We start from the raw sequence: 10994 nt of genomic DNA on the forward strand, positions 1-10994 counted from the left end.
CTCTGAACGTCTCCTGCATGTGTGGTCTCTGACTCTTTCATCTGTGTGGGGTTCCCATATACACATATGTAATTAAATTTGGTCATTTTCTCTTGTTAACCGGTCTCATGTCTATTTGACTATCTAATCAGCCAAAAAAAACTTAGAAGGGTAGAGGAAGGTTTCTTTCTCCCTCACAATGCATTTGTTTGAGAAACTGAGTATAACATACTGTGGCAAAGAAGAGAAACAAATGGCTAGTGCCGTGGGCCGGCCTCTGCTGTGTCCAGTTCACCTGGACACTGATGCTCAGGGTTGTGAGGCTGAAAATCAGGTTAAAAAGTTGGTAGAAGAGCTGAGAATAGAGAAAGATATGTAGTTGTCCACTACCCTGCTGTTTGCGGGGCTGGTGGAAAAGGAGGGAGAACAGGATGATAAATTAGAGAGATAGTAGTGTGTCTTTTTGCAAAGCAAGGAGGATGCAAACTTCCCCAGCACTTGTGAGAAAGCCTGATTGGAATGCTAAGAGGTAGAGTCTCTGGGAAAATGAGGAGAGCAAAGGGGAGGATATTATGGTGATTGGCGATGAAGAGGACAGAGTGCCTCAGGAAGTCAGATCTCTAATACAAAGGAAAATTTTAAATAGCAATTACGCCAAACCACCTAGGAGAAAATTTACATTCTTTCTTTCCTTGAAGTTAAAAATCTTATCATGTCTTTGAAATGTAAACATGACCCACAGACTGGAGGAAAAAAGGAGGTCTCTCATAAAAGCCAGAGTGCTAGAGAAGTTCCCTTGCCAAAATCCATTTGTCATAGAGCTAAGATTTTTACAAAACTATTAGAAAATAACAAGGATGAAAGAAAATGACTGCATAAGAAGAGTAAGATATGTTTTTGGTAAAAGTTTTGAAAAAGGGAGATGAATTTTGCTGAGGGAAAGGAAAACAGAATGTGTTTTTTAGATAAGTAAAGATGTAAAACACTTTTTTTGTGTGTGTAAAGGAAAAAGAGAAAGTAATTTTGTCCTCAAGTAAAATGATTGTTCAAAAATAAAAAAAAAAGAAAAAGGACAAAAGCTGAAAAGTACATGAAACTTGCAGAAGGCATGCGGAAAACAAATTCTGAGGAAGGAATTTTATAGTCAAGCTAACATTTGAATGGTTCTGTTAGGTAGCTAATCAGACATGAGTAACAGGGGGAACAAAGGAATAGGGCCCAACCTAGAAACCATCCAAAGAACACCTCGATGACAGTAGAATTCTGGGTAGGCACATGTGCAGTAGGCAAAGAGTTATACAGCAGCCAAGTGTCAATCAAAATGACCTTGCCAGTCACCTAGGAACGCCTTTGGAACCACCCATCACGGCCCAAGCATAATGCAGACATTCCCACTTCTGGGTTCTTTCGGGTTTTTGTTGTTGATGTGGTCGCTGTTACAGCGCTCCGTTACAGCTCTCATCGCTAAAACCACGTGCCTTCCTGGAGCACGCTTTGTCTTTATAAATATACTTTTAATAAATCTTTTCTAAATCTCACTGACCTGTGTCAATGAGGAAGAACCGAGGAAAAATGCTAACTATACTTTGCGGCCATTATCCCTCTCTGTCTCCATACACTGGGGTGACTCTGGATTTCACATCACCCTAGAGGTAACAGTTTATTTAATTTAAAATTTAAAAAAGGGGGGAGGAATTTTAATATCAAAAGGACACTGGTACAAAATTAGAATTTGGTTTTCTCTTTGTTAAAGAGACAAAGTTTTAGATTATTGGTCTTCCCTTAATAACAAATTGTAAGCAAAAGTTTCTTTCTTTTTTTTTTTTTTTACCTTTAACATAATCTGCCTTGGAGGGCGGGGGGAAAATCCTGTATCTTATGAAAATATTTCCTGTGCTTTATGTTGTCTTTACAAGTCATCTTTTGTGTGTGTGTGTATGTGAACTCTCATCAGACCTTTAACCATGGCCATTTTTAAGTCTTTTGCCATTTGCATACAGTTGTTTTACTCTCTTGCTTTTGCAAAGGTGCCCTGCCAAGGTGCTTCATCTTCAAAGAGATTCATAGACAGACTCTGACAAGTACGGTTTTCTGATAACGAAGATCAATTTGCCTTCATGTTGGAAGGAAAATAATGAAACTTTCAAGTGCTTCCCCAAGGATACGTGCATAGCCCCACAGTATGTCACTGGATGGTAACCCGAGACCTGGCCCTTTCCTTTTTTCCCAGATGAGTAAAATGGCCCATTACATTGGTGACATAATGTGAGCATGTGAAGGCTTGCCTCTGCAGCAGGACACTCTGCAGGCTTTGCTGGAGAGGATGGGTGATGAACCCATAGAAAATTCAAGGTCTAGCACCACTATAGGTTTGGGGAGTCCTTTGGACAAGTGAGACAAGTGTCGTCCCAGAAGCTGTTTGATGAAATGCAAAGCTCTCCAACCCTTAAGAATGTCAAATAAATGCAAGCCGTTATAGGGGTTTTGGGGTTTTAGAGGATTTTTATTCCCCACCTGGCCCATTGTTTCCATTTCTTATGCTACTTGGTTAAAAAAAAAAAAATTAAAAAAATAGGCACATGTGGGACCGGGGATCAGAGCAGCAAGCTGCCTTTGAGAAGTCAAAAATACTAGTGAAGCAGATTAGAGCTCTGGGCACCTCCCAAGCGGGGCAATGATTTGAGCTAGATGTGTCTGTGACTCCAGCAGGTAGGGGTCAGGAACTGTGGCAGAGACAACAGAAGGAGAGCGCGTGCCCTTAGAATTTTGATCCCAGCTCTGGAAGGGGGCAGAAACCTGATATACTCCCACGGAGCAGCAGTTCCTAGCAATGTACCCAGTGCTCCTCCAGGGGGAGCCTCTCAGGAAAAAAAAGAACCATAGCAGCCAGTGGGCTGAACTCAAAACAGTTTGACCGGTGACCACTCATAACCCCTGGCCATAAACTCTTTGCATAACAGTTGCTCTGTCCTAAAGAGCTTAATCCTATCGCTTGGACAATGGGAAGGCAAGGGTGGATGATTCATGAGCGGGCCCTTGTGGGGCCAGGATATGTGGAGGGATATTAGGGTTTGCCTGCAAGGACAGTAATCCTCACTGTGTTCTGAATCCCCTGGCACTCCCTGACAATCAAGAAGCCGTTGCCTTAGCTTTAGTACAAGCTCCAGCAACTGATCCTTTAGCAGATATAGCAGATTATAGAAAAGGTGGCCACAGCAGTGTCTGAGTGAAATAACATATTGCCAAGGATGCTGGATTGAAATATGATGACTTGGTTTGTGCAATAGCAGCATGTCATGCATGTTCTAAACAGCATCCAAGGCAACTGCCAGAAGAGTCTGGAGCCATCCACTAGAGTTTCCAACCCGTGATGGATTAGCAAATTGATGGTAATGGCCCTCTCCCTGCAAGTAAGTGTTCCAAACACTCTCTGGTTTGTGAGGACACTGCAGCTGGCCTAATCCACATTCTCCTGTCTCCACACAAACCAGGCTGCCACCACTAAGGGATTAGAGAAGTTGAGTGTTACGTATAGATATCCTTATCGACTGGACAGTGATTGAGGTCATGTTTCAAAGGTCACGATAGGCAAGATCAGGAAAACAAGCGTGACATCAAATGGAGGTTCCATCCCCCTTATATCCCACAAGCAGCAGGGCTGGCCAAAAAGAAGGAAAAATGAAATATCAAAGCAGCAGATTAATTTACTAACAAGCAAAATCACCTTGACCTGGTGGACTGAACTACTGTCCCAGACTTTAATACATTTGAATGATCCACCAGTAGGATCTGTTGGCCCATATGTCAGACTGGGGACCCTACTGAGATACCCAATATTGTGAAAGTTATGGAAGTAGCAGGAAACAGCCACTGCCCTCACTCTCACTGTGGACCAACACGTTATGCTGCTGAGAACAGCAAACCCCATCACCCCTGCAAAATAAATTATCTACTGGAATTTGCAATGGGATGTCCCACCGGGATGGGTGAGTTTCTTTGCACCCCTGGACGAGGGGGAACTACTCTGTCTCCACCTAGCTCCCGTCCTCCCCCAGTTTATCTCCTTATGTGCTGCCTCCTCCAGCCAACATATGTGGTATGCGCAACCAAGTCAAGTTCCTAAAGCAGTCAACCTCTGTCTCCTCAAGGCCAGGTGAGCACATTCTGTTCCCTATTAGTTCATTCTTTTGGCTACTATCTTTGCTCCCTGCATTCGTCTGGAGGACATTATAGCACATACAGAACTACCCTTACTAAATTCAACCAGCAAGCCTTGAATGATAGTCAGCAAAGCCTATCCTTACTGAACTCTGAAATGTCTCTAGCAAAAAAATGCTCTCTTCTAGAATAGATGGCCTTGGACATTACTGAATTCTCTGTGTTCATACCTGATAAGTCTGCTAATGTGTTACCTTTATTAAATCACGTGAGGACACAAGTAAATACCCCGGGTGATCCAATCCTCAGCCTAGGGGACTTAATAAATTAACAGTTTTGATCATAGGTGTCTTGGTGGAAAAGACCACCAAGGAAATATTTTAGGAAATATTATCTTACTCTGTGTTTTCTCTTACATGTGCCTATACTGTGGTCTCTGCCTCCAATGCAGCCAGATAGTTACCAAACAATCCAACTCTGTGCTAGTGAACCCGTTGCTCGCCCTCAGGGCACATTACGAAAAAGAGGATATGTGGGATTGTAAGAGCCAGTCATTAGGGTAGAGAGTTAGGGAAGGTCATCAAGAAGACGTGATTGACCCCCGAGCTGGACCTCAGCAATTGAATGTTTCCCACTCCCTCGCCCATGCTTGAGGTGTATGCTTTGCTTGCCTTCTCATGCTAGACACTGCCCAAGGACACAGCCTGGAAATGTGGTGTTGAGATCATCTGGATTGGGTACGTGACTGGGTACAGAACTGACCCCCGTTAGGACTTTTATAAACTTAAGATCCGATAGTGTGTGGGGAAAACTACTATTCCTGCAATCAATCTCCCAAGACAATCCTCATAACTAAGTTCCTATGCTTATTGGATCTGCTACCTCCCAATCTGTAGTGTTCTGCCCTTTTTGCCTAGGTCTCTCCCCTCTCTGTGTATAGGGCTGGGAAGTTTCCAGGGAGGTTGCAAAGCAACACTACCGTACACCAAATCAGTAATTCTCAAATTTTCCACTAACTCCACCTACTGGTAGCTTGATGTATATTATTTCATCTTGCAGGTTGTGGAAAGAACCATAACAGTGTGGGCTAGGTTAGAGCAACAGATGACCCTCCACCAAATTTGAACGTGTCATTTGCATCTGAGTGTAATTTGTTTTTCAGTGATCCCTCTACATACTCTCTTTGAGAGACAAGTGACAGTTCTTTTTTATTCAGGAAAGGTGAGCAAAGGGAAGATAGGATATGGCTTGTCTTCTTTCTGATTTAACGATGATTAAACTCTGATTTCTGTACTTGCACTTTAAGTTTTACTAACTGAAACCGGGGCAAAAGCAAAGTGGAGGGTCCCTAAACCAATCATCATGTTTGCTAATTCAATTGTTATTGATTATAAATAAAAAGTGAAACATCTAAGGTAATTATCAAATAGGGCTCAAAGCTGAGATAAACGAAATGAACCAAGACACATGGTTACTCTCCTGGGAAGAAGCTAGATACCTTTAGTAATGTTGTCTTTCACTTAATGGATATATATTTGAGACATAGTTGCTGGTTCAGGGGGTTATCAGCTGCCTGGATATTTAGTTAAATTCTGTAACAAGAGAATATTTGCATTGGTTTTGAAGGAGGTTTTTCGTTTGTTTGTTTGTTTTCGATAAAATGCTATCAATAAAATAACTAAAAAATAGAAGCAAATTTGGACTTTATCAAACTTATAGAACTGATAACACAAAGTTTTGAGACTGCTTGCTAATAAATGTTGGAATGTGTTAGGATATTTCATTGAGAGACTTGATTTCTTATATGGCAGTGAAGCTGGAGGCACTGAAGCCTTCACCAAATCTAACTAACGGCTAACTTCTTAATGAATAGCCTAATTCCAATTTGTCAACATTTTTAGGATATATTCGGTCAATTTAATATTCATTACAATATGTAATTATTTTGTCTAAAAATATCAAAGTCTTCAACTCCCTACAGAATAAAAGGCCAGTTCTTAGCTTGTTTGTAGTCTTAAAAATGTGTTCCTAGATTTTATCATATAAAGGTATTAACAGATGGAGTAAACACAAAAGGTACAATAATTTCTTATATACCAAAAGGACATTGAGCAATTTTACTTTTTAAGGTAAAAACTTTTTACATGATAAATAGTAGATACAGAAATATCTATCCAGACATTTGGAAGTAGCTTTGAAGACAGAGTAAACAAATAATATTAAAGCAAACATGTGGATGTACTATAACATTTTTATTTAAACTTACAACATTTTTCCACTTGGTAAAATGTGAAACAAATGCACTAAGGGGAGATATTAAGAAAAAAATATGCTTCAGTATTGCATGTCTGTATAACTACAAAAGAAACAGTTTTAGCATCTTTATTCAATGAATATATTTTCCAGTTACTGGAATTCAAATTATTCTTAATTTATAGTAGATAACAGTAAAAGTCAAATTTATAAGCTAACGATAGGACAGGAGATCAATAGATAGTATGGATCTTGATATAGTAGGTACTGTGTTAAAATCTCTACATAGTAGATACTGTATTTAAACCTAAGATTAGTAGAAGCCAGATCCACAGTCTGATTGGTAAGAAGTAGACTGGCAACTTCCAGAAGAGAAATTAATTGGATGGGAAAAGCTGGATCTACGACTTAGGTAGGAAAAAGCACTGGAACCACAACTCACTGATTGAAAACCAGTGGAGCCAAACCCCAGAGACCCAGAGTAAGTTGTCCGTCAGGGTCTTCAGAGCATGGAGGTCCTTTGGCGGTAGCAGGATGTCTGGCAAGGTCTGGGCACCACGCAGTACGTCTGGCAGCTGGTGGGCTCACAGCAGGTGTCCTGACAGCCACTGTAGAGAGGGGAGCCCTGCTGGCCGGTACTGGGAGAGCAGAGACCAGTGCTGTAGACCAGGTTGCTGGGTTTGCACACATAGACCCCAAGGGAGCGGGAGGAGAAGTTCCCAGAATAGCAGTTGTAGAACTTTTTGACAGATGCGACCTACAATGAGAAGGTTCTGATTTTGAATGTCACTCCCTGAATGGGACATTTATATACCCTTATCACTGGGTGTGTCATTCACATAGCACATAAAAACATGTTACCTTCTGCTTTTAATTGAATTGAAAAGATCATTACAGTCATGCATATGTAGTTTGGTGGTTTTACAACTAGAAAGTGCAGAATGTTTGCGTCTTGGAAGTCGGATGATAGTGTTGAATCTTCAAAGCTGTTAGTCATCTTCCTCTACCAAAGGTCACCCCGCAGATCACTCAGAGAACTGCGTTAGAGGTAGACAGTGTCTGAGCTGAGAGAAGCTGGCTAAAATTAAAAATAATTGATACCCCTTTCACAATCTGTCTCAAAATTGTTGCCATCTGGATAGCAAAATTACTAACTAACTGATCTATTCACAGTCATTTCTTTTAAACAAAAACATGCATTGATTGTTGCCAGGAAGTGGCAAAGTTACTTAACAAACAGTGTCATCAGGAAGCAGCAATGGTATTATGCAAGATATATGAGGATCTTTTTTTCAATTGGATCTCAATTTGAATGGCTTTAGTGAAATATTAACTGTGACATTCCTTTATTTCCCATGCTCCTACTTAAAACTGTATTCAGACTCAGAAGAGTCAATCTTAGCTTGTTTTTCTTTCGTGTTTACTGTGATATGAGTTAAATATTATAAATTATTTTATTCAATTTTGTAATGTTAGAGCTACTCATCTAAAATGCTGAAAAATTGTTTAAAATAAGCACAAAACATGTGGCAAAAACGCCCTATGCATTTTTATCTCTAATCCAAGGCAGTATTTACCACTAAAAGAATTCCCCAGAATCTGGACACTGTTCTTGTTCTAAAGAAAGTTTGTAAAGTAGTTAATTGCCTCGAAGTATCGGACCAACGGAGTCATCTTAAAGAGATTCTTACTTTGCTTCAGAAAGGCATGTACATCACTTTGAATTAAATTGTTTTCAGGTGTTCCCGACAAGTATTACGACATTTCTAAAATAATGGTTATATTTTTTCTTGTTCTATTTACTTGTATTCTACCCGTGTGTAGTAGGGTAAGGAAGATTGAGACCTCGAGGAAGGAGAGAGATTGAGAAGGCTTGTCTTGCTGTGGCTTCTGTACTGTCTGATGTGTTCATTTAATATAAAATAATTTCCACTTCTCAACAAAAGTGTTTGGGTGCAAAAACCTCCGTTTTGTTGAGAAAAGATATTAAGTTCAACATTATTTAATATCCGATCTCATAGAATATTCTTCCACAGAAATAGCTTACATAAGAGAGGATGACATTGAAGCGAACAAGCAAATTGAGTTTAGGTGAGTTAAATATTTATCTGGATGTTTTGATGTTCAATATTTTATTGACAATTAAAACGAGAAGGTTTTGAATCTACTAGAATGTTTTTTTCCTATTCATAATAAAAGAGCCTAATAAGTAAAAATTATTTTTTTATAAACAGAGGACAAACTATGTTCCCTAATAAATGAAACATGATTGAAGAGCAATTTGTCTATTCAAAATGTTCAGACTCATAAAGTCTACTTTGGGAGAGTATTTAGCAATTATCTGCAGTCCTCCCCTGATTGGAACACCATTTACAATTTTCTGTTCGGATCTTCCCAGAGCCCTCAAAATGAAATCTCATTACCTACAAAAGTAGCTCCTTTTAGATTTTTAGCTGAATCTTCCCTTAACACTTCCACCTAGTAATTTCTATTCCTCAGTGAATGAGTCTCAGCTCATTTCCATTGAACGACATATCGGCTACTGAAGATTGATGTCTTAAGAGATTTGCCTATTCCCACAGGTTATTTTAAGCCATTTCCTGAACTACCCCATTTACAGTTAGCGATGATGAACTTTATGAAAGAGCCTAGAAAAATACTTATGTAGTATTAGCCCTCTAGGCAGAACATACATGTGACTTGATACATGTACCACATATGAGATCTTCCCAAATACATTCATTCTCTATTTCACACCAGCATCTGTTTTGAAACCCTCGCCATTTCAATTTATAAAGGTGATTTGTAATTATGAATTCTTCAAATACTTGATCTTTCAATGAAGTCTACATGGAGTAAATACCTAATTTCTTAATTTTCTTTACCTTCTGTAGTAAAAATCCCACCCCGTGAGAGGAAGCTAAGGGTATAAAGGCCTATTTTTTATGTATAGTGCTGATTATTTAGTTCTCAATAGCATCAACACCACCAGAAATTACTTAAAATTTATGGGGATGGAGAATTTCTGATAATTTAATTTATTGGTAACTTCTATCAAGAAGCAAGTAAAGTTCAAATCAAGGAATCCTTGACTTACGTATCTTTACAATGTAATTTTCAAAGCACTCCTAAAAATATTGGACCCTTTATTTTCACATCAAAAATTCATGCACACAAAGGTGGCTGGGGTACTTGTGCTATAAGAAAACTATCAAATGTGTTTGACACTCATTTAGTATTTCTACCAATGAAGGGTTCTTAGTGGGTTCTTTTTTCTATAAGGTCCACAAGATTTGGAAGACGGAACAGATATTGAGGATTTTTTTCCTGCTCTTGATTGGTTTCCTAAACTGGAACAAAATAAATGCCCTCTCCAGACTACAAAGGATTTTTAAAGCTTTAAACACAACAAAATTATCACTGTGTTATGCATTTGATACGATATATTCAAAGACAGGATGAATAAAACACCAATCTTTTAGGTACAATTATGGTACAATTACATTCATCAACCCAAGCTAGATGAATGAGAAATGACATTTATGCTTTGTGAACAATTGCTTTGAAAAACTAATGAAATTCTTTCCTTTAAAAGTCTGCATTCATAAAAAAGGTCTTTGAAGGTTAATGTATTTCATTTTTTATTGGAGCCTAATTAGGCATTCTTATTAAAATGGGCACATGCTACCACACCCATCACCAGGGTATAAAAGTGTCCAGTATAGAAAGGAACATTCACAGTCACAAACTCTTCTCTGCAACTCAGCTGAACTCAGAACTCCTGACAACATGTCTTACAACTGCAGCTCTGGAAACTTCTCCTCTCGTTCTCTTGGCGGCTACTTGCAGTATCCAGTTTCCTCCTACAATTCTTGCTACCCCAGAAATGTTGTCTGCTCTCCCAGCACCTGCCAGCTGGGCTCCTCTCCTTACAGTGGCTGTGAAGAGACCTGCTGTCAGCCCACCAGCTGCCAGACGTCCTGTTCTGTGGCCAGATCCTACCAGACATCCTGCTTCCGTCCAAGGAATTCCATCTTCTGTAGTCCCTGCCAAACAAATTATGCTGGATCTTCAGGATGTGGAAGTATTGGCCTTGGGCCTTTTGGTTATGGAAGCCCTGGCTTTCAGACTCTGGGCTGTAGGTCCAGCTTCTGCCGCCCAACTTACTTTTCTTCCAGGAGTTGCCAGTCTACTCGTTACCAACCAGCCTTTAACTCTCACTGTTTTGGATCAATTTGCTGAATAGCTTCAATTATCTCATGCCTATGTCTGCATTTCATGAAACTTTAGCATTCATCCTGTCTAATATGTGCAATTACTGACTATCTGCGTGACCAGGATTTGCCGTCACAGTCCTCTTGGAAGTATATGATTCACTGTGGACAAAGTAACCTTGATCTGTTGCCTTTTTCTAAATCAGATATATGAGATATATCTTAAATTTTCACTCTTATGCTAAACCTCAGAATCACTTCTTTTATTTTCTTTCTAAGATTGTGTTCTTATTTTTCCCAGGATTCTTTCACATAACTGTATATTAAATAGATATGGCATCTAAAATAAACTTATTTCTCTAGAATGAATTATGGCATTTCGTGTTTTTA

The 10994-nt window shown here is 39.4% G+C and overlaps 1 protein-coding gene across 1 annotated transcript; it reads left to right on the forward strand.

Annotated features, from left to right (window-relative positions):
- Positions 1–10179: 10179 nt before the first annotated feature.
- Positions 10180–10632, forward strand: KRTAP15-1 (keratin associated protein 15-1). The gene has a single exon (XM_039857920.1). The coding sequence runs from the start codon at positions 10180–10182 to the stop codon at positions 10630–10632; it is 453 nt and encodes a 150-aa protein (XP_039713854.1).
- Positions 10633–10994: the final 362 nt, after the last annotated feature.

This window comes from Pteropus medius, unplaced genomic scaffold, assembly GCF_902729225.1.
Source record: "Pteropus medius unplaced genomic scaffold, Ma_sr-lr_union100, whole genome shotgun sequence".
NCBI lineage: Eukaryota > Metazoa > Chordata > Mammalia > Chiroptera > Pteropodidae > Pteropus > Pteropus medius.

Coding starts and splice junctions, on each gene's coding strand:
- KRTAP15-1 (XM_039857920.1), top strand. CDS start 10,180: ATGTCTTACAACTGCAGCTCTGGAAACTTCTCCTCTCGTTCTCTTGGC.